We start from the raw sequence: 24,437 nt of genomic DNA, 5'->3' as shown, positions 1-24,437 counted from the left end.
GTGACTACCTTCTTAAGAGAATTTGAAGTAGGTCATATAAGGTACAGATTAGATACATTTTAAAAGCAGAAGATGAGAATAGAAAAGTAATTCTGCCAACTCTAAATGCCGGTGCATTGAGCCCACGCTGGGCTCCTGGTCAGATGAGATGGAGCTGCAGGCGGGCCTGCCTTCTTCATTCTCACCTGGTGATCCCATCTGAGTGACTCTTTTTTGGTTCTGTGTGTGCGTGTTTTCATATATATGGAGATAATATATGTTCATTAAGTGCATCCATAAGTCTTCTATTAATTGCTATTTAGATTACCATTTGAAACACTGTATCATATTTAACCATCCTGTAATTTTGTAATCTAAAGCGTTTTTTCCTGCATGTTTTTGAAAAAACAAGAACTTTGGGTTTTTAATACATGTGTATATATTTTAGGGCTGAAAGACTTGAAAGTTGAAGATGACATCTCATTGAAGGTGGTACCTATTTTACCTGCCCTTAATTGTGCCCTGCTGGAAGCAAAGAAATCATTTTCTGAAAAAGGAATCTGTCCAAACACATTAGTAAAGCATAATCTCCAAGAACTGTACAAGGTGGACAAAAGTCCTTCATTGACTGCTGCTTCTCAGGATGGAATTAAAGAGACTGCATTCTTTGGCAAAGTGTCCAGTGGTTTTGACTTGACTCCTCCAGCTGAAAAGTGCCCTTTACAGTCTTTAACTCAGTTGAGATCTTATTCTTCAAATCCTAATGGGTACATTTTGGAAGTATCTACTGCACTAGACTTATTGGCAGACTGTCCTCAGTCTCCATGTATTTCAGATGGAATTTGTGACGCTGGATTTTCTTTAGTTATGACTCCAAATGCTGAATTTCACGACTCAGCGGCGGAAGTAAGAAAAGAAACAGAAACACAAAAGAATTCTGAAGAGATGTTTAAAGCAAGGCAGGGAGCTCTGGTCCCATTAAGTCCCGCATCAAATCTGAGAGTTCAGCGTAAGAGAAAAGCAGGCACGCTGCCCGTGGTACAGAGTAAAAGGGTGAAGTTGTGCCATCCCTTTCCCAGAAGAACTCGTGGTGGAGCAAAGAAGCGTCCAGACTCTCGCACAACTCTCAAGTTCCGTCAGAAAAGAGAAAACGGTAAGCATGGTCTGTATGGATTTTCAGCTGAGCAATTAGTAATAACTGTTGTGTGTTAACCCTGTTCCTGTGTGACCATCCTGGACTGTAGCTTGACAGTGTCCGTTAGCTCTCTCCAGGTGATCTGTGTGCATGCTAAAGTTGGAGAAGCGCTAATCTAGATAACATGAAAATCAAGAAATAGGACAAAAGCCCACCCACCAAAAGCTTGTATTTCACTTGTAAAACTGCTCAAATCATCACTCAGTTATTTACTTACCTGTCTAAGAAGTACGGTATTTCAGATGGAATTTATTGATGCTGGATTTTCTTTAGTTATGACTCCAGGTGCTGAATTTCACGACTCAGCGGCGGAAGTAAGAAAAGAAACAGAAACACAAAAGAATTCTGAAGAGATGTTTAAAGCAAGGCAGGGAGCTCTGGTCCCATTAAGTCCGGCATCAAATCTGAGAGTTCAGCGTAAGAGAAAAGCAGGCACGCTGCCCGTGGTACAGAGTAAAAGGGTGAAGTTGTGCCGTCCCTTTCCCAGAAGAACTCCTGGTGGAGCAAAGAAGCGTCCAGACTCTCGCACAACTCTCAAGTTCCGTCGGAAAAGAGAAAACGGTAAGCATGGTCTGTATGGATTTTCAGATGAGCAATTAGTAATAACTGTTGTGTGTCAACCCTGTTCCTGTGTGACCATCCTGGACCGTAGCTTGACAGTGTCCGTTAGCTCTCTCCAGGTGATCTGTGTGCATGCTAAAGTTGGAGAAGCGCTAATCTAGATAACATGAAAATCAAGAAATAGGACAAAAGCCCACCCACCAAAAGCTTGTATTTCACCTGTAAAACTGCTCAGATCATCACTCAGTTATTTACTTACCTGTCCAAGAAATAAGGTATTTCAGATGGAATTTGTGATGCTGGATTTTCTTTAGTTATGACTCCAGGTGCTGAATTTCACAACTCAGCGGCAGAAGTAAGAAAAGAAACAGAAACACAAAAGAATTCTGAAGAGATGTTTAAAACAAGGCAGGGAACTCTGGTCCCATCAAGTCCCGCATCAAATCTGAGAGTTCAGCGTAAGAGAAAAGCAGGCACGCTGCCCGTGGTACAGAGTAAAAGGGTGAAGTTGTGCCGTCCCTTTCCCAGAAGAACTCGTGGTGGAGCAAAGAAGCGTCCAGACTCTCGCACAACTCTCAAGTTCCGTCAGAAAAGAGAAAACGGTAAGCATGGTCTGTATGGATTTTCAGCTGAGCAATTAGTAATAACTGTTGTGTGTTAACCCTGTTCCTGTGTGACCATCCTGGACTGTAGCTTGACAGTGTCCGTTAGCTCTCTCCAGGTGATCTGTGTGCATGCTAAAGTTGGAGAAGCGCTAATCTAGATAACATGAAAATCAAGAAATAGGACAAAAGCCCACCCACCAAAAGCTTGTATTTCACCTGTAAAACTGCTCAGATCATCACTCAGTTATTTACTTACCTGTCCAAGAAATAAGGTATTTCAGATGGAATTTGTGATGCTGGATTTTCTTTAGTTATGACTCCAGGTGCTGAATTTCACAACTCAGCGGCAGAAGTAAGAAAAGAAACAGAAACACAAAAGAATTCTGAAGAGATGTTTAAAGCAAGGCAGGGAGCTCTGGTCCCATCAAGTCCCGCATCAAATCTGAGAGTTCAGCGTAAGAGAAAAGCAGGCACGCTGCCCGTGGTACAGAGTAAAAGGGTGAAGTTGTGCCGTCCCTTTCCCAGAAGAACTCGTGGTGGAGCAAAGAAGCGTCCAGACTCTCGCACAGCTCTCAAGTTCCGTCAGAAAAGAGAAAACGGTAAGCATGGTCTGTATGGATTTTCAGATGAGCAATTAGTAATAACTGTTGTGTGTTAACCCTGTTCCTGTGTGACCATCCTGGACTGTAGCTAGACAGTGTCCGTTAGCTCTCTCCAGGTGATCTGTGTGCATGCTAAAGTTGGAGAAGCGCTAATCTAGATGACATGAAAATCAAGAAATAGGACAAAAGCCCACCCACCAAAAGCTTGTATTTCACTTGTAAAACTGCTCAAATCATCACTCAGTTATTTACTTACCTGTCTAAGAAATAAGGTCATTCAGTTTCTGAACTGTCCTCGGACAAATTCGAGTGGAAGAAGAGGATCTGCTAAAATCAGGCACACTAAGAACAGATGGCAAAAACTGATAAGTGATAGCCTGAACATGTTTAAAGAGGGGGGAAAGTGCCTGGACTCTCCCAGAACTAGAGCATCCTGGGGCAGAATTTCTAATCCTTTGTGTGTTTTAAAAGTGGTCGTCTGGATCCTACTACAGACCTACTGAAACAAGGTCCAGTGGCCTCGAGACATATATATTGAAACAGTTCCTCAAGTGGTTTTGTTGCCCCCTGAAAACTGAGGGAGAATCAGCGTCCAGAGCCATTTAATGTTAGTCAAATGCACTTCAGTGAACAGAGCACGACAAATAACACAATTTTGGCTTAGAGTCATCTCAGATTATGTGTGGTGTATTTTGTTTAAAACTAGGGAACTTATGCTCTATGACCCCTTAGCGAAGAGGTGAGCAGACTTGGGCCAAAGGGTCCCTCAGGCATTACCTGTTGTCTCTGTACTTCACTGTGCTGGCACAGGTGGGCGGCTGTGACTGAGGTCTGGCCCTTCACAGAAAAAATTTGCCAACCCTATCTATAGTATTTTGAATTTTAAAATTCTGATGCCTAAAGAAGAAACACTGGAGGTGTGTGGATCCCCAGGATCCTAGATAATTAAGATTTTACCCTGTGGTTTAACAAGTAGTTATTTCTGGCCAATTATAGTTTGAGAAATTGTGTGTGTGTGTGTGTGTGTGTGTGTGTGTTTAGGAGGGTGGTAGAAAGAACGGCAGTATGAAGCAGCAACTCACACTCTACATTTCCTCACAAATTCCAGGCCAACCATATTGGGTTTCTCTCTATATGAACCATTTTAAAGGTATTAAATAAATTACCTATAATTCAACATATATGTTGTCACTGTTTCTCAAGTGTGCTAATTTCATCCACTATAAGAAATATGTTTTAGGGATGTCCCTGGCAGTACAGTGGTTACAACTCCACACTTCCAGTGCACAGGGCACGGGTTTGATCCCTGGTCAGGGAACTAAGACACAACATGCCACAGAGTGTGGCCAAAAAATGAACAACAACAACGATGTGATTAAACCAGCCAAGATGACTAAATATAATACCACAAAAGCTCAAAAAAAAAATAGAAAAGAAATACATTGTATATTGTAGTCCAGTACACACAAATTCATACATTACTGAAACAGAAATTTCAGGAAGCATTTACCCTAACTATGTGTAATACAATCTGATATCTTCTGTTTCATTTAACAAAGAATTCTGGTTGCAGCCCATTAAGTTTATTTTATAATACACCCATGGGTTATTGCATGCAGCTTGAGAAACATGTCATTGAGTGATGCAAATAAGCAGGGCAGTCCGTGCAGGGTCACCTGTTTCGTGTTTCTCCTTTTCCTCGCAGGACCTAGGTTGTGAGAGATGTTCCCCTCCCGCCCGTGCAGATGTTACGCTTCCCCTAGTCTTGATCATCTCATCTTATTTTCTTTCTCTTCTTAATTTAGTCTTAACAGTTTTCCTGCTTGACTTATATTTTGCCTTTTTTTATGCTAAAAATTTTAGAAATTGTAACCAGTATAAAATCAGAAGTCTTACTCTGAAAACAAAACTGCTGCTTTATTGCCTTTGATAGTTTAGTAGGGAAGAAAATAATTAGACCCAGGGAAATGTACAACATTAAGAGAGTCTAAAAGCTTTTTTAAAAAACCGTTTATTTTTCTAACCTTCAAAAGAATAAAATGAAACTGGTCTCTTTTCTACATTTCACTAATAACCATCACATTCTGAAACTGTTTAATATGTTTTCTGTTCTCAATGAATTAGAAATAGTATTTTCCATATAACGTGATTTTAAAATATTTGCAAACATTCACACGTGTGATTATTTTATATAGTCAATGGGGAAAACGTTTTCACAGGGAACATTTATTAACATATTTTTTTAACTCTTAAAGGATTGAAACACTTTCTGCGTGTGATACAAGCAGGTTGTTAATAGTTTTTTCTCCTCATGTGCCCCCACCTTTAGTTCTTTCCTTCCTTCCCTGCGAGAAGTAAAGCTGAGCATTTTGTAAGAGAAATGAGCAATTATAATAGATTTATAGGAAGTTAAATCAGAAGAGGACTTTCTTCAATGTACCTTCCTCTGTCTTCTCTTAAGAGATGATTTTTCAGGCAGTGTTAAAGCTTTGATATTTAGGTGTAGTGAAGGAAAATATGTAAGATGGCTCTTTGTGAACCTACAGTCTCTTCTCTACAGTGTGATCATGGTTTTAACCACATGGCTTTGTGGGAGCTGTGTCGCTTTTGTGTAAATTGAATTATCCGTCACCCTGTGCTGTGAACTAGCATGTTCAGCCTTACCTGCCACATCAGTCAGCAAAGATTATGGAATCTTTTTTAAAAATTAAGTCATGCCTTGTTTCTATAAAGTTACTACTCTGATATTTTTCTCCTAATCCTAATTAGGGGTATAGACCAACACTTAGCAAGTTCAAAAATCTTTTAATGAAATACCCCCAATTTTATATTTTATTCCCCATTATTAAAGTTTCCCCCCCAAAACAAATCAAAGGAAAGCTATGCTGATAAATATGTGCGCCCCCTACCCCTTAGAAAACGGTGTCTTTTCTGCATAAGGTGCTGAAGTGCTGACTGCACAGTTTGTACAGACAACCAAATTGGATTGGAAAAACCAAGAAGCTCCTATTTCTAAAGATGTTCCAGGGTCAACGAATGCTAAAAGGGCAAGGAAACGAGAGACATCTCCAGTCAAAACTGTTCCAAGGGCTGAGCCACCTGTGAAGAATTCTCCACAAAAACAGAGGGAAAATATAGTAAAAGGCAATCAGAATCCCAGAATCAGAAAGCAGCCGCAACCTGGTAAGAAGTCCTCTTCCTGTAAATTTCAGCACCGTAATACAGACTAATCGAGGTTATAAAGTAGTATATTGAAACAGTATAAGATCAGTTGAAATCTGTCACGTTCTTGTGGTCTTCTTTAGTTCAGACACTGACAGGACAAGTAACTTGGTTTCCCATTGTGAATAAATAAGAAAGTGCCAAGATTCATACCTTCACTAAATAGACCCTACTTTTCATTCTGCAGAAAGCCTGAACATGAACTGTTTAGCAGAGTTAAAGTATAAATGGCCTTTTTTAATGACTAAATTCACAAGCAAGTAGCATCTGGCAGTATTTTTCTGGACCATAATCAGTTATAGAAGATATTATAAGTTTGTCCAGAGGGAACTGTAAAGACATGGTTCAAAGCAGTCAGTAATCTCGAATCCTGTATTTCACTTGTATTTTTTCTTGTTTTTTTTCGGTACGTGGGCCTCTCACTGCTGTGGCCTCTCCCGTTGCGGAGCACAGGCTCCAGACGCGCAGGCTCAGCAGCCGTGGCTCACGGGCCCAGCCGCTCCGCGGCATGTGGGATCTTCCCGGACCGGGGCACGAACCCGTGTCCCCTGCATCGGCAGGCGGACTCTCAACCACTGCGCCACCAGGGAAGCCCCTGTATTTGGTTTCAAAAGGCATTAAATTAATTTTAAAAGCAGTTTTACTTTTCTACTTCTACTTGTGCGGAAGTGAATAACCAAGTCTCCTTCTGTGAGCCAGCAGCTGACTGCTGGTTCCGTGTTCCACCTGCTGGAACCTCCTCGTTGCTGGCACGTTCCCTCATCAGCGCGGACCTCACTTTTCTCCCAGCTCCATGTCCCTCTTCACACCCGTCTCTCTGAGTAGAGTGCAGCTCCACCAAGCTGCAAAATCTATACATTTTACAGTATCTTCGGTATTGAGTCCTACTGTGTTGTATGTGTGGTGGTGTTTTTTGTTTAGAAAAACCTTCATTTCCTCATATCTCTGTATTTCCATCAGTTTTCTGTCTAATCTCATGATTCTACTTTCTCTCATCTACCTTTAGGTTTTTTAAAAGCCTCAAATTTAGTGGAATTCAGGGAAAGAAACTCTTGTTTTGTTGGGGTGATGGTATTATGGATGAGCTTGGTTTTTTCTTTCCTCATTGTTTAAAAAAATTTTTTCGGCCACACCTTGCAGCATGTGGGATCTCGGTTCCCTGACCAGGGATCGAACCCACACTGCCTGCATTGGAAGCGCAGAGTCTTAACCACTGGACCACAGGGAAGTCCCTTTCCTCAGTTTCGTTAATGTTGTTTATGGCTGAAGATTTTTCTGAAAGCTCCTCAGTCATATCACCGTACAGCCTGTAGAGAGTCATACCCAACACAGCCTCTCTGCTTGTCTCCCCAGGCAGTTACGAGGTGGTCTTACCCACGGGTGCACATTTCTCTCCTGCCGTTTCCCAATGCGTGCCTTCCCTGCCAGGCACACGGTGCCACCCACACGAACCACGCCTGTTGTCACTCCTGTGCAGTCCCCTCTGCTCAGCTAAGTCCACCCGGAGTTATTTCCTGATGCTCTGATCTGCACTCATTTCTCCTTTTTTTTCCATTTCTTTTTTGGGTTTTTGAGAACGTTAAAGAGTTAATTCATACTATTTTCCAATCATCTGGTGTGTCTTGGTCCTGTCTTTCCAATTAGTTTGTGAACAGGATGAGTATAGATACATACATAATGCATTGTATTCCCAGCCTTGTCATTAGAATTCCTTGTGCTGAATTGGCTTCTATATACTTGTAGGCTAATCGATTAGTGGGAGGAGGTGTGCAACTGGGCATTGGCAGAAAAGTGAGCCCAGAAAATGAAAAGTTTCCAGAATGGGTATTCAGAAATAGGGCGATTTGTATTGCAAGTGTCTGTATATATTGTGCAGCCACATTCCAAGTTAAAATTTTAAGATTACCACCTTTTAAATAATGTGTTAATTTTTTCTTTTATTTCTTAATCACCCATGCTAATCCACTTCATTTCTTTTACTTGAAATATCAGAGTTTAAGAAGGCTCAATCATTTTGTTACTGAAACTAATGGTTTTCTGTCCTTTTTAAAGTTTTCAATATAGTTTTTATTTACTGAACTCTTTAATTTTTTATAATTTATTTGGCATCATTTTATCTATATTTCTTAAAAGAGATAGATGATCAGTATTGTATTTTTAATTAATTGAAAACCTCTAGCAAGTCAGTTATTAAATGATTTACCTGAAATGACACATATGAAAATGAACCCTTTTTCTTGACTCAATACAGTGTTCTCTATATTCGACCTTCCTCATAGTGATACTCAGTGTAAGAACCATAGTATTTAAGGATAGAATGAACTTAGTGTCAGTAAACACATCAGATCCTAAAATGAATGTGTTTCCAGTACACCCGGAGGGTTCACGAGACAGCCCTCTTTGGGCCACTTTCTCGTACCTCACCCCGTTGGGCTTTGATATTTTAAATAAAAACTGGGCAGTGGTTGATTAATTTTACCCTCCTCACCATACACACACTCTTGTCATTCTGTTTGATGACCTCATAGGCCAGAGTTTTCTCTGTAAATGTACTGTCATTGGGCTTTGCAGACAGGTTAGTAATTTATTTCAGACCTGCTACTGCTAATTATAAAGAGGAGCACAGTTGGCTTTTCTGTCCATCCAGCCACCTGCTACAGGGACTCACTGCCCAGTATTGTTGAGAACTTTGTCCTTCATGATAATCACATTTTAAAAGGCTGAATCAAAGTCCTGAGAAGGCAAGTAAACCACCTGAGAATGTTAGTTTTCTGACCGAATGCCAGTGGGTAGATTTGAGTACCTGCTGTAAGGAGAATTATCAGTAGATGAGGAGATTTGCTTTTTTGCAGATAGAATAGAGAGGAAATGTTTTTAATGCAGAAACTGAAGTTTTAAAACTTGAAATTAATTGGCGATTCTGAATATTCTTACTTTTCTCATTTTTTATTTGTATCGTAACGTATTATAATTAAACATCAGTACGGTTAAAAATCATCTCTATTTTGAACTTAGGTGGTTTCTCTAATAACTTGCCAAGGGAAATGATTTCTAAGAAAGTACATTAACCTTCTATAATATACACTTTAAACTTAGAAATTCTTAGATTCTCACTAGATTGTAAGCTCTCTGAGGGCAGGAGTCTTGTTTTCTTGTTTTTGTTTTTTTCTCTTTGTATATTTCTTTAGCTGAGCAGTATGCCTTGTGTGTAGGTCAGTACATGCAGGTTTTTTTTGTTTGTTTGTTTTTGTTTTTTTGCGGTACGCGGGCCTCTCACTGTTGTGGCCTCTTCCGTTGCGGAGCACAGGCTCCGGACGCGCAGGCTCAGTGGCCACGGCTCACGGGCCCAGCCGCTCCGTGGCATGTGAGATCTTCCTGGACCGGGGCACGAACCCGTATGCCCTGCATCGGCAGGCAGACTCTTAACCACTGCGCCACCAGGGAAGCCTGAGTACATGCAGTTTTGAAGGGTGATTTCTTTTTAAATTAATATGCACATTCCTTAAGACTTGTTCCTTGGTAAATACATTATAATACATCAGGAAGTTGGACAAGACCTCACTCTGGTAATAAAAATTTAACATACAATTTATGCAACATATCAAGAGGTTTTTCTTGAATATGTTGACTTAACTGTTGATTTTCACTGAACCATAGGAATATGACAAAGAATTAATTCTATGGAAATCAAGTGTTATGTGTCTTTTTTTCTTTTATGCTGAAGCCAAAGGAGAAACTTCTTCACAGCTTCAATCAGAAATTTCAGATGGTCGAGAAGATGTTATTAGCATAAGTACAGCTCAACCAGAAAATATCACAGTGGCTCCAGAAGACCCACCTGAAAACTCCATTGTCAACTGTGACTCCCAGGCCCTAAATATGTTGGCTGATCTTGCATTAAGCGCTGCTACCTCTACCACACCATCCTCTGAGCCCAGAAACTTGCCCTGCTCCTCTGAATTGCCACAGAACGATGTTTTGCTTTCTAAAGAACATTCTTTGCGTGGTACATCAGACCATGAATATCATAGAGGAGTTAAAAGTCAAAAAGGTGGACCGTTATCCAAGCCCTCCTCTGATAAGGGTAATCTGACATCAGACCCCACGGTCAGCCAGGAGGAAGAAAGCTTGGTTGCTGGCATTCAGGCCCCTGCAGAAGCCCAGTCAGCACTGCCCGAGGAAACCCTAGAAAGTTCCGACGCAAGCCAAAGCTCTGTCGTTGCTGTGGAGCGTTCCTATGCCCTGCTCCTTGCAGAACATTCAAAGAAGCATCTACAGCAGAGAGGGGCCCCAGGCCCTGCGTTTGCCAAGAATGGCACAAAAGGCCCTGGAGCGGGAACCCCAGTGGGGAAAGTGATGCCATTTCGGCATCAGCAGGTCACCTCCCCACTGCAGCAGCTTTCCGAGGCCCCAGCGCTCAGGCGCAGGAGCGGGGTGCTGCCCTCCAGCCTGCAGGACTTCTGCCGCTCTCGTACCGTATTCAGCTGTGACGGCTCCTTTAAGGTCACTTTCGTATGGGAAGCAGATTACGTGTTCAGCTTAGACGGCAAGTAAGTATAGCAACAACCCCCTGGAGAAGACTGTAGTCAGAGCACTACACGGGTGAGTGGGAGTGACCCTGGATGAAAGTGGATGAACTTTTCTGTTGAGATAAATGTAGCGAGAAGGGATACTTGTGCTAAACCCTGGGGAGGGAGAAGGAAGTGTGTAAAATCCAGTAACTTGGGAATAATACCAAGCAGATTCACTGTAATTATTTGTTATATCAACTTCATTTTTATCTTACTCATTGTTTCATGTTCATGTAATTTTTAAAATAAAAATGAACACAAAAACTAAGGTTAATAATTAAGGCACTTACTTATAAGATAATCAACTAATAAAATAGTCATTTTCAATGATTTTGGTTTCTTCTTTCTTTAAAATCTCAGGCCTTGGAATACTGATTTACCAGATACCATGGAAGAAGTGAAGCTTTTACTTCATATGTGGGTAGCTCTGTTTTATAGCAATCAAAACAAAGTCATACAATCATCCCGAAAAGTAGTAGAACACAGCAACCCAGCAAAATACGTGTGCATAAATAGCACGTTAGAATCGTTTGAATTCAGTGAAATTGAAGAGTCCTCCGGTGTGGAAAGGTGCTCCGTAGACCCTCTGTTGGAGACTAATGAGGCTCCCAGAGGTCCTACTGCCAAAGTGTCCTTCCCAATCACTGACCCCCTGCTTCCTTTCATGAAACCACCGCCTGTGAGAGGCTTGGAGCTTTGGGTGCAGAAAGAAATGTTTGCAACAGCAGGTCATCCAGAGACCCCAGAAAGCCAGAATTTCATCTATTCCTGTAATAATGAGGTAGGTAAAGCTGAATACTGTAAACGCTGGTGTTATTTTTGAAGAAATATTTTTTGTACGTAAAATCACATTCATAACAAGGCATTGGTTTCTTTTAGGAAAGTGGATTCTCTAGCTATGTAAAGGATTAGAATGCCAGAAACTTAGTTTACAAAGTCTGGATTGTCTGCAGGTGGAGCTTATCTACCATCCTGATTGAAGAAACAAAAGGAGGAAAAAAATCGTAGGCCTCAGATGATCTGGGAGCCAACCATAATTATGTAGCTTTTTAGTTGTATGATTTGGGGCAAATTACTTGTTCTCTGAGCTTATTATCTTTTAAAAGAGGTGAATAATACTTATTCTGTTTACCTATAATAGTGTTTATGGATCAAATGCAGTAATAATAAATATAAAAAATCTTTGATAAACCTTAAAGGAAACTAAAATTGAATATATTAAAAAATATTTTTAAAAACAAATCCTGAGGGCTTCCCTGGTGGCGCAGTGGTTGAGAGTCCGCCTGCCGATGCAGGGGACACGGGTTCGTGCCCCGGTCTGGGAAGATCCCACATGCCGCGGAGCGGCTGGGCCTGTGAGCCGTGGCCGCTGAGGCTGCGCGTCCGGAGCCTGTGCTCCGCAACGGGAGAGGCCACAACAGTGACAGGCCCGCGTACCACCAAAACAGAAAACAAATCCTGAGACAGTAAATAAAATGCCAGACCTCTCATAGTCTGCAGATAACTGTTTGTAAATATGAAAAATACACTTTGTTTCATTTCACTGTTCTCAACTGATAGGACGGATAATCGAATTTTTTTTTTTTTTTTTTTTTTTTTGCGGTACGCGGGCCTCTCACTGTTGTGGCCTCTTCCTTTGCGGAGCACAGGCTCCAGATGCGCGGGTTCAGCGGCCACGGCTCACGGGCCCAGCCGCTCCGTGGCATGTGGGATCTTCCCGTACTGGGGCACGAACCTGTATTCCCTGCATCGGCAGGCAGGCTCTTAACCACTGCGCCACCAGGGAAGCCTGATAATCGAATTTTAATTGGAGCAAATTAAAAAGTTGTATCAAGATTCTAAGTAAATGGATTGACAAAATACCTGCCTTTTTAAGCTTTCAGAGCAGATTTATTACAGAATAATTTTACATGGGTTTGGGCACCTTCAGTGCCTGTGTTAACATTGAGTTTCTGTACCTGGGCTTCCGTGGGGATTTGCAGGTCCAGGGGTGAGCCTCAGAGGGTCTGTGAGTGTCTGCAGATGCTCATCTTCATCAGAATGAAGACTGGTGGAACGCTGTGGGCCAGAGACTGGTCTGAGCCCTTCACTCGCATTAGCTCAGTTAACTCTCACACGGCCGGGTGAGGTAAGGACCGTGCCACCCATCTTATAGGTGAGAAGACTGAGGATGGAGAAGTACAGAATGGCCTGGAGGCACATAGTAAATTGTCCGGCCAAGACTCAGATCTGGACACTCTAGCTGTTTCTCAGTGTCTAATTCTGTGGATGTATTTATGTATATATATGCACATATGTGTGTGTTTATATGTGTACACATAAAATATATGTTACGTGTGTATGCGTTCTTTTTCTGAGGATGGGGTTCATAAATTTCATCTTATTCTCAAAGAGATACATAAAATCACTACCTTAGAATAAGAAAGTATTTATGTTTAGTCAGGCAGATTTTAATTATTACATATATATTTATACACACACTAGTTTCTTATAAAGTATTTTCGGTCGTGGTAATATATATTAACTTACTTTAGTAATGTCCAATTAGGGATGATTTTCTTGCAAACATGAAAGAGTATTAAGTAGAAAGTAGAATGTTAAAATTAACGATTCCTAACACTTTCTATAGCATATACTTAGAAATATGTTTCCGTCATCTTCTTGAATACTGTACCCATACTTTAAAGGTGCACACACCTTTAAATCCTGTACCACTCCCTATTCTAGGGCAAACTAGGATTATCAAAGTTTTCATTTCACTAAGAGCACAGGCATGGTGAGATTCACGACTATGGCCCAACATTATCAGCCACAGTACGATTGGGAGGGTCATAGAACTGTTCTCAGAATGAGTGTGCCATCAAGAGTTTTCTACGCTTTGTATCTGGCCAGTCGTGTCCCCTTAAAACCAAGTCTCAGCTCCTCCCTGCCAATTGCTCAGGTCAGTGTCTTTCTTTGACTAAGGCAGAAATGTTTTTAACAAGAGATTTGAAACACAGGTCCTGACTTACAACACGACTGCTTCAAAATCTGGCAGGAAATCTGTGGCCGTAGTGTTCCAGAGCTACAGGTGTAGGTCAACTGTATGGTCAATCCACTTTACCATATTCTGAACAAGACCATTCTTCAGCCTTTAAAAAAAAGAAGAAAAGAAACAGCCTTTTTATGAGGTTATCAAAATTGTCCAGAGGTATTTCTGTTACTGTTTATGCTAAATCCTTTCTGGTGCTGTTTAAATCAGTCCTTTTAGTTGAGTTTATTAATGCAAGCTGCACTGTGTTTTCTGCTGCTTTGTTGAATAGGGAGGTATTAAAATGAGAGAGAGATTATGTCCAGTTATAAGCTAAGAAGACAGCTAAGGGGTAAGGGACTTTTATTTAACAGGATAGAGATTGATACCTTGGGAAAGCTGCTTATCAGTGTATTCTGAGTACAAGAGATAATAATTAGTGTTTCCTCATGGGAACATTCCAGATGACAGTGCATTTATAGTCTAATTGAAAGCTGGTGTTTAAAATAAGTTATTCTTTGCTTTAAAGATTATCTTTTAATATTACTAAAAATAATTTAAATTAATTGAGCACTTTTTCCTCTACTGCTGCATTTCTGAATTAAGTGATGCTATTTAGCAAACAGTCTGCATTTTCAAGTCTTTAAATTGCCAGTGGTCTAGCCACTTTTCTTCCCAAAAGTCCATTAAAAAAAAAAACAAAAATACAAGGCTGTGCAACTAAGAAAGTTTTGGAGTTCTCGTGTGTGTGTATTTAGATAAAACAAATTCCTATTTGGGGGGTATTTTAAGCCTAAGAAGAGAGGGATTTGCTTGATCTCTGCCCTATGAAGATTCAAAAGAACAGAGCAAACTAAAATTGATCTTTGTCTGTTCTGTTCTTCACATATGTAAATGCTTGAAAAAAAGATCTATTTGGCCCTTGATTTTTTAAATTAATTTATTTGTTTTGCTTTTATCATTTCAGATAACTGGGGGGAAAGCCGAACAAGAGTCGTCAGATAAACTAGAGACCTCTAATCTGGTGCTTTCTAGCATTGGAAGTACCCAAACTAATGGATCTTCTATTCCTGCTGAAGATAAAACCTTTGAGCCACTTGATGGCACACAGGTGACATCTTATAATGATACTGTCACACAGTCCACATTCGCCAGGACTTACGATGGGATCAGCAGTCCGTCAATGATTTTTCAAAAGTCTGTGTACAGCACCCTTGAAAGCAAAGTTGATGTTTTTCATGCAAAAATGCAGACAAAAACAGGTGCTTTGCAGGGCTTTATCCAGCATAGCAGCCTTATAATCAAAGAATGTCAGTCATCCTTGGAAGGGGAGGATGATACGGAGTATGTAGTGATTAATCTGGAACGAGTTACATTCAGTTTTGAAAAAAATGCCTATGCACCAATACAGACAGAAGTTGTAAACAGAGCTGATAAACCTACACCCTTTAATGTGGAGTTGATTAAACAAGTATCACCTGCTACAAGCCTTAGACATCCTGTGTCCGCATTTGAAAAGACACAGGGTCTTAGGGACGTTCCCTCTCTGGCAATGTCAGGACAACAAGGCGCTAAGTACCTTTGTGCCTTCTCAGTGAGTAGAGAGATACTTGCTAAAGAAATGTGTTCATTACAGAAAGGGCAGGCTGTTGCAGGCTCACCATCGCCGTCTGATAATTGCCTTGTAACAGAGGCATTATCACTAGTTAAAAGTTCTAGTTATTTGTCACCCAGAGAAGAAATGAAGCTCTCTCAAGAATGTTTTCTGTCGAGCCAGAGTCTCTTCAGCATCTCTTCGGAAGACACTGTAGAGTCGTCCCAGCTTGAAGAAGTAGTCTCATCGTCAGCTTCTGATCCCTTGGAAGAAAAAGATTCACTTGACTGCATCCCATCAGTGAGGAATGCTTCGGATGGCTCTTCAGAACTAAAGAATGACAAGAGTGGTCTAAACAGCGAACATATGAGTTTTGAAACATTTAATTCTGCATTTACCAAACAAACCAGCCTATCTGTGAATAGAGAGGAAGTCAGCCTCGAGTTATCAGAGGAGGATTCTGACCTTGACCTCACTCTCACCATATCACCGCCCACGAGTCCCTGGGAAGAAGCATCCGCTGGTGAGATGGAGCAGCAGCAGGAGGCCCCGTTACCCTGCTTAGAGCTTCAGGAGACAGTGGAAGAAATAATTGAGCCTGAAGAGGTGCCTGATGTGAACTCTGCTGATCACACGTCAATGAAACCACGAGAAAGTGAGAGAAAAGGTGATAACTTACAGACAGTGGCTTTCATACTTTCGAAAGAAACCTGTGCCCTTGAGGTTGCAGAGGAAGTTCAAGTTGGTTCAGACTTCTCCTTCAGTTGTTTTTTTTGTTTGTTTTTTTTTTGTTTGTTTTTGTTTCTGTTTTTTTTTCCCCTCCTTCAGTCCTTTAATTAAAGAAGTGTCACCAGCTTCTAGTCCTGACTGCCAGGTACCAGGTGAAGAAGCACAGCCAGCTTGGGCTGTATTTCCAAGTAGTTTTAAACTCTGTGATGCACACTATGAGAAAACTGACAGATCCTCCCAGGTTGAAACAGTAGATTTGGCCATAACAGAAAAAGAAGATTCTTTTGTTGGTCCCACCCATCCAGTGGGACAAGATAACTTAACTCAGATATAGAAGGAAAAATACCAAAATTTAATAACGATGATATTTTGTGGGATTTTAATTTTATTCTTTATGTTTTCCCTGTATTTTCTACGGTCGGAATGACTACTTTTACAGGCAGAAAAAAATAATAATGCTTAGTTTTGTTTTTTTTTAAATCAAAGTAAGAAATCAGCCAGGTTATTACAATTCATTGTCCAACTTCTTACCTCGCCTCAGCCATGTAAAACGGGGGTTGACCGAGACTTGGAAGAACCACCCAGACTGGCAGTGGCAGCATGGTTGTGTGAATGAAATGCAATGACTTTTCTCCGGTAACTTGCAGAGGAGACCTAATAAAAGCATCTTGAATAAGGTCATTACCCCTTCAAAGGAGGCGGAAGGCTGTGTCATAGCCTGACATGCCTATTTCTAGTACTCGCCTTTGTGTGAGAACAGCATGACTGGATTATCAGCAAAAGAATCTTAGGAAAAGGCCCTGCCAATAAGGAGTCAAAGTCATGTGAAAGGGTCAGAGGAAGAAAGACCAAGGACTCAGTGTGGGAGGGACTTCCCAGACATACTGTACAACAGACAGAAAATAGGCACCTTCCTCACCGTCATGAGGAGTAATTCACATCCTGTGACATTGCTTTCTGTCCTTGATTATCTCAAATACAAGAAAATATTATCAATCAGCCTTTCTGAAAAGTACCAATACCAATGATCCACATTTCCTTTTCCTTCATTTGTCTGTTAACAGTGTTGATGTAAACCTTCCTGAAATAGAAGCCAGCACATTTCTTAAAATATGTTTTTGATGAGTGGTGCTCCCCACTTTCCCTTTCCTATTATTTCCCATGCCTCTCACAAGAAAAAGAAAAGAATTCAAAATTTTTTCCCCAATTGATCATGCTTTGGTTAGCGGGGGAGTTTTAAAGCTACCTTTCCCAATTTGGGTTATTTCCATAACAAACAAAAAGAACTATATTGCCAGTATTACTAAGAACATGCATAAAAGGATGCTTAATCCGTTTCGATAAGCTATTCACAGGCATAAAGAAACATTCAGAGAGGTTAGTCATTGTCATGAGAAGCTCAGGAAAACTATCACTTTCAAATGCAGTATTTAGGACACACTCCCGTGCATTGAGTCATCCCTCCAGCATTTGCGGAGCTGCCACTGACTAAGCAGAGGGGGTTGGCCGAAGGAGCTAGCCTTGTGTGACATGCCAGCCCAGGCCGGCCGATGAAAAGCATGTAGAAGGACATCGTGGAAAATTCCTAGGTCCTGAAATCCCAGCGCCAAGTAAGGGGAAGTTGCAGAGGTTGCAGTGCGGGTGCACAAGAAGGAAGGCTACAGAAGTACAGCACAGAAAGACTTCCAGGGCCCACGCTGCCAAAATGAGGCCTGGAGAACATTGATTTGCAGAGCAGCAGGACCGATGCCTTTCGAGATAGGGTACAGTGTTTCTGGATGCTGATGGAGCCTCTTGAAAGGTAGATCAATTTCTGGGGTCCCTTTTAGGGAGACTCTCACCCCGGGCAGGCTGCTGACCATCACCGCTGACCTGAGCACAGCTATATACAGAAGGATGACACCAGGAAGCCTAGGTCTGTGCCTTTGGAAAGAAAAGCATCACACTCAGAGAGTCTGGGGAGCTTTTATTGATATTAAGCAACAGATTCACAGGTGTCAATATAATATAGAAGCCAAACTTCATTTAAAGTCTATAACTGTAGGAAAGTTTATATATGACTTCCAGATCCTCACAAATCCATTTGTTTCAGAAAAGATTCTAAAGAAGAAGTCTGGAAAATCCTTAATTAAATTTTGGGATTGAGATGATGATGGGATACAGAATAAAGGAGGTCTCACAGATCTTTGGGGTTGATCGGAGGAAGGCCACATGGAGGAAGTGACTTAGGAATTTTCTTGTGAAAGTGTTGGAAACATACCAGCAGAGAGGTCTGAAGACAGTGAGGCTGTCCACAGCAGGCACGGGCTGGAATGCCCACAGGCGGCAGGTCAGTCTGCTTCATGCGCGGGTCTGGAGAAGAGCAGATCTGCTCAGAGCCAACCTTGGAATGAAGACCCTGGCTGCTCTGGGTTGGCCTAGGGGATGTTCTGAGTATGACTACATTTCCTTTCTGAAGCAGAATCTGCCCTATTCCAGGAACCTAGGGCCTCTCAGAGATAAGGTTGTTCAAGAGAGACAGTAGCCTCCTGGGGATGCCTGGGATTAGGGAGTTCGGTCAGTGTGCCTCAATCTTTAAACTCATATTTGCATGGGTATTAAGTTTGTCAAAAAGGTGGGGATCAGAAGTTGTACAAAATGAATGATCTGCAATGCTCATTAAAAGGTACAGAGAGATGGAATTCCCTGGCAGTCCAGTGGTTAGGACTCTGCAATTTCACTGCTGAGGGACCGGGTTCAATCCCTGGTCGGGGAACTAAGGTCCCACAAGCCACGCGGCATGGCCAAAAAATAGGTAAATAAATAAATAAATAATTTTAAAATAATAATAAAATCATTGAAGAGCAATCTGCCTCTTCTTTGGTGGAGTCTGAGAGCACACAGGAATGCTGGTCAAGCCTGGAGGTTGTGCTGAGAACTTAAAAAAAAAGAAAAATGATACAGGGAGAAAAAGGAAAGATATGACAGAGGAAAGCATCTGAAAGAATAGATAAAATAGATTGAGCTAGAATAACAGGATTTAGTTTACTCTTTAAATTGAAGGCAAGCAATTAGCAATGAAGGGTAAATTTTCTAGTCCTTTCTACTCATACATTCAAAAGATGTAGAGTAATCAAAAATGCATAATATGTTCTCTGTTGTAGTTATCAGAGAGAACCAACCCCCGCACACACATTAAATCAGAATAAAGAAAAAAATGCTTCTGTGTGCAGGGAAAAAGCAAAAAAGGTCAATGCCAAGCAGAACAGGGTTACCTGGTGGTCCCAGAGGGGAACCTTTACCATGGCCCATAATTCAAGGTGGCTGATACAGACTAAAGGGGTTTAATTCCAGTGGACCAACATTTAGTGAGCACCTACTAAGCCTAAGGGCTGGAGACTGTGGAAACACAAAGATGAATAAGAAGACACTCCTCCCTTCTCAAGTTCACAGCCATCTTTTGGGAACCAGATCAGAACAGGAATAAGAAAGATATAAGTGAATCCAGTCTTTAGACATGTAATAAACCAACCTTAAAAATGCCAAACCGTTTGTTCAGAAGAACAGCAGTCTGTTCAAATGTAAGCCAAAGGCCGTAAGCTCTAAGGCCTGGCCAGTCTGCCAAATAGACATCACTTGTGATTTTAGGGATTCTGTGTTAAAAACATCAAATCACAACCCCTCTTAGTCCCCTGGAAACTCATAATCCACTGTTCAGCCTCGCTGAAGGTTTTCAGTATCTTGAGCAAGTCGTAATGTCTGAGTGCAGGCTCTGGAGTAAAGCCTGGATTCAAACTATGGCTCCCCTATCTGTTAACTGTGTCCTTGAGTAAGCATCTTCCCCTCTCAGTGCCTCAGGTACCTTATCTGTAAAATGGATACCTTCATCACAATATTGTTGAGAGAATTAAGTGACCCAACACTTGGAAAGCATTTAGAAGCATTTCTGGCACATAGTTAGCACTGAATAAATGTTAGCAACTTTTACTGTAGAGGCCCCTGACTAGGAAGTTCTCACTAATCCTTATCAACCAACACCCAAATAGGAAAGAGCAAGAAGAGCTATAGGTTTAGGAGGCTGGAGGTGAAGAGAAGCGGGGTTAAAAGAGTAGCAGGCTTCCCTGGTGGCGCAGTGGTTGAGAGTCCGCCTGCCGATGCAGGGGACACGGGTTCGTGCCCTGGTCCGGGAAGATCCCACATGCCGCAGAGCGGCTAGGCCCGTAAGCCATGGCCGCTGAGCCTGTGCGTCCGGAGCCTGTGCTCCGCGGTATTATTCATCATAGCCAAGAACTGGAAATAATGCAAATGTCTATCAACAGTAAAATGGATAAAGAAAATGTGCTACACCCACCCCTACATATATAGCAATGAAAATGAAAGAATTGTGTACACAAAAACATGAGTCTCACAGTGTTACTCCAAAGAAACCAGGCACAAACCCATTCAGTTTATATAAAGTTCAAACCACAAGCAAAACTAAATGATAAAGTTTAGGGATGCATATTTAGGCAGCAAACCTACTAAGAAAGGAAAGGAAGAGATTACCATGGAAGTTAGATTCGTTGTTAGGTTTGATGGTAGGTAAGGGGAGTGGGTATTGATCCATAGGTGGCGCAAGAAGGAACTTCTGGGTTTTTGGCAATGTTCTATTTCTTTCTTTCTTTTTTTTTTTTGGTATGCGGGCCTCTCACCGTTGTGGCCTCTCCCGCTGCGGAGCACAGGCTCCAGTTTTAATGTTCTATTTCTTGACCAGGGTGGTGGTTTCATGAATATTTGCTTTGTGATAAGCCAGGGAGTTGTACATACTGGTTTTATGTACTTTGAAAACATCGGCTGTACCTCAGTCTCTGCTTCTACAGCCAACCTTCCTCAGTTCTTGAACGCAATTTCATGTCTAGGACTTTTGTACTTACTTTGTCTTCTGCTTGGAAAGTTCTTCCTCCTCATCTTCCAAGAACTAATTTGGTCTGTTTTTATCACTGAGGTTTGACCTCAATGTCCCTTATTCAGTGAGACGTTGTAGCTCTGCCTTTTCTGCTCTGGCCTCCAGCCTCCAACCCCATCCTCAGCATTTCTGGCTTGTTTTCACTGCAGTTATTATTAAGTTCTGTTCTGGTGGTGGTGGTGGTGTTACTTGTTACTGTTTGTCATCCACCTCTAGAATAAGCTCCACTCTGTGCAGGGTCCTTATCTGGCTTATTCATGACTGTAATCTTAGTGCCTAATTCAGCACCTGGCCACAGTAAACAATAAAAGATGCTACTGAATGAGTAAATTATTCTATTCCCATAGTGTGGCCCAGTGTCTGGCTCACGGTTAAGTGCATCACCTAGTATCTCTGATTGGTATAAGTAATGCTATTTGTGGTAACAGCATTGCTATAGTAATGCTATTCCCTTAACTCTGCATGGAATAGAAGCTTCTAGCGGTGTTTTCCTAGGGAACCCACCACATAAACAAATGTTACATGGATCAACGTGATTTCGTAAACGTCGCTTTTGGGCAAGACAAGACAAGCGACGCTGCGGCAGCTGTAGCAGGAGACTCAAGGAGGTAAATACTCCCAACGGTGAGGCGAAAGACGCGCGCCAACACATTCAACGCCGTCATGGCCGCGCCTCCGCGGTTCTCCTTGCGCGCCTTCCGCTTCCGGTGACGCGTCAGCCCCGCGAGACGCCCAGCTCCGCCCGCCGGGCAACCGCGCCCGCCAGAATCCTTTGTCCAATCCCGGGCCGCGCCGCGGCCTCGCGCCTGCGTAGAGGAGAGAGGTGAGCGCCGCGTGGACGAGGGCCGCAGCTCGCGCCTGCGCGTCGGCTTCTCCCCAGCGATTGGCTCCTGCCTCCTAGGGACGCCACAGTTCAGTTTTCACTTTCTCTTCCCCCCACCTCCGCTTCCTGTGGGCGTGGGGTTTTACTTCCGGGTTCCAGCGTCAGTCACTGAGAAAGTCGACTTGTTACCTCAGGTGGAGCGGAGTTTCAGCGTTCGTGCCTTCCTATGACCCTCTGGGGCAGGAGCAGCGTTTGTTTGGCTGACGAGCGCGGCGAGGCCTGCAGGCTCCGAGCCTGGACGCCGGGTCCGCGTCACTCCCGCCAGCGCCTCGGAGCCGCCCCGCGACGCCCGGGCGGCTTTCTTGGCACAAGGGCGGAGAGGAAGGACTGTTTGCGACGTGGAGGGTCCCGCGCGCCGCTGACGAGCCTGTGCGAACGCGGGCCCTATGGAACCGGGAGGAGGGGAGTCGCTGCAAGGGGCGGCCCGAAGGCTCCCCGGCCCGGGGAGTTGGCCCGGGCGCGGCTGGTTGGCAGGGTCCGACGGGATCTGTCACGCTTGGCCTCGAGGGCCTGAGGGGAGGAAGCGCGTGTGGAGGCGCGGACAGCATTTTAGCATGGAGAGGAAACTGAACGCTTATCTTCGGTCCGCGGGGGCGGCGGCGGCGCACAGGACAGGTGAGACTGCCTCTCGTGGACGCCCACCCAGAGGGCAGGCGAGAGGAGCCCGTCCTCCGGGGCCGAGTGCCCGGCGTGGCCGCTCGGGTTGTGCGGGGTTCGTTGTTGTCATTTTATTTTTTAATGAAAAATTGAGTTCCAGTCGACTTTGCATGCTTCTCCTGGATGCTGAGTTGACTCACGCGTTCTTGCCTGGTAGCGCTGCTCTGGGTGGGAGGGGCGGGGGTCGGAGATTTTCAGAATCGCTTTTGCTTTGCTGCTTCGGCTCTGACTCCACCTGTGGCCGCTCTCAGCTGCTAACACACCGATCTGCACCTGTTTCTAGTCAGTCAGCGTCTTCCAGGTGTGTAAGGCGTCAGAATTCCTGTTTCCCCTTTCGGAGGCGGGAAGTGTAGGGCGGTTCAGCACTTCCTTTGAGTTGCCTGTGAGAGGACCGCTGCATCCTCGTGGACGTTGTTAAGAAGTGGCCAGCTGAAGCTTTCTTTGCTCCTTGGGTTGGGACTGGCAGTGAAGTACTTTTCTAAGGATTCTTGGTTAAGGCCGCACCTCCGCTTTCCTTCTGCATAGACTTCATTGGCCGTGTGTGACCTTTTCTTTTTTAAAGTAGGCATAGAAGAGGTCTTTCCCCAGGGAGGGTCATTTAGCTGAAAACAGAAGTAGCGCGTCATCGTAGGTTGGTCCATTCAACCCAGCAGTTTGTCTGAAGGTGGCACCAAGCAGCATTTGTGGGAGAACGTGGCACATTAACCTCAAAATTGGGGGGAAGATCCTTTGAAAATCCTCAAGTTTCTCTTAATCACCACTTGTCTATTTGAAATCCATATATTTAAATACACCTCTTTTACCCTTTATTCTCCCTGTAAGGTAAAATTAGAACAGTTAGGTTTTTGAAAATATATTCCAGACGTTAAGTGCTGTGCAAGCGTACGGTGTTATTGCAGTAACGTTGGTGATCCAAGGGCCCACGGTGTTCCCCTGAAAAAGCATTAGAAGGGGAAAGGGGTTTGGATATATTTAATATTATAGGCTCTGAGATTGGTAGTAAGCTTACTCAGGAGGTTTATAACAAAGCTGCTATTCCTTAATAGTGTAAAAATACTTTTCTGTTGAAAAACTGCCTTCTAGAACCAGATAGCTCTATACAGTATACTCAGTACAACAGTAAATAACTCAGACTGGAGAAACATTAAAAGTGACACAGTGTTCACAACTATTTTAAGGAAGACAAAGAACAGTGTTTGAAATTTTGTGTTTTCAGGACATTTGTCCAAGTGTAACCAGTTCTTTTTTAAAAAGAGCTGTATCAGGAGCATCTCCTGTAATCCAGACATAGTTGCTTAAGTGAATTAAAATCTGCAAAGTGTCTAAAAACTTAACTGAGACGTAGTGTTTGTTAAATAAATGCAGTGTGATATATCTATTTAGTGTAATTAAATAGATATGACATCTGTTTGTCAAATGAGTCTTTCATTCCTCTACTGATGGACGTTTAAATTATTTTCAAGTTTTCCCTTATAACTAAAATGCTGCAGTGATTTTTTTGCCATTATAAGCAGTGTTTCATGCGCTCATCATAGTATTTCTATGAATCGTAGACTTGATTGCTTCTGAGAATGATGGATAATAATGCTATTAAATTACCCTCAAATGATTGTACCTTTTTATATTCACTTTCTCAAAAGATGTGTTTTGTCTCCCCACTAGCCAGCACCGGATGGTAATATTTTACTAATTTTCTAATAGTTGAAATAACATCTCATTTAAATGTTTATCTTCCTTGGATAGTAGGAAAATTAAGCATTTTTGGCCAGGTCATATACTTTGCTGATTTTTTTTTTTAATTGAGTTCTGAATTTTCTTCTTTTCTTTGACCCATTTATCTACTACCACACTGTTTTAATTATTGTAGCTTTATAATATAGTTTGGTACTTTCTTTTGAAAAAAGT

General features: G+C 42.4%; 1 protein-coding gene across 1 annotated transcript in view; it reads left to right on the top strand.

Moving 5' to 3' along the window:
* Positions 1 to 357: 357 nt before the first annotated feature.
* Positions 358 to 24,437, top strand: part of LOC149748488 (protein TASOR 2-like) — a 43,623-nt gene continuing 19,543 nt past the window's right edge. The window contains 6 exon segments of the mRNA XM_089916083.1: positions 358 to 1,132; positions 5,883 to 6,125; positions 9,889 to 10,712; positions 10,714 to 10,766; positions 11,096 to 11,516; positions 14,713 to 22,490. Coding sequence (XP_089772209.1) covers positions 373 to 1,132; positions 5,883 to 6,125; positions 9,889 to 10,712; positions 10,714 to 10,766; positions 11,096 to 11,516; positions 14,713 to 16,179 — 3,768 coding nt within the window. The 5' untranslated portion in view covers positions 358 to 372 and the 3' untranslated portion in view covers positions 16,180 to 22,490.

Source organism: Delphinapterus leucas, chromosome 8 (genome assembly GCF_059928025.1).
Source record: "Delphinapterus leucas isolate spDelLeu-1000000601 "Yukka" chromosome 8, BTC_Dleu_Yukka2, whole genome shotgun sequence".
NCBI classification, from domain to species: domain Eukaryota; kingdom Metazoa; phylum Chordata; class Mammalia; order Artiodactyla; family Monodontidae; genus Delphinapterus; species Delphinapterus leucas.
Note: the sequence above shows the minus strand (reverse complement) of the source record. Positions and strands in the feature narration are given on the sequence as shown.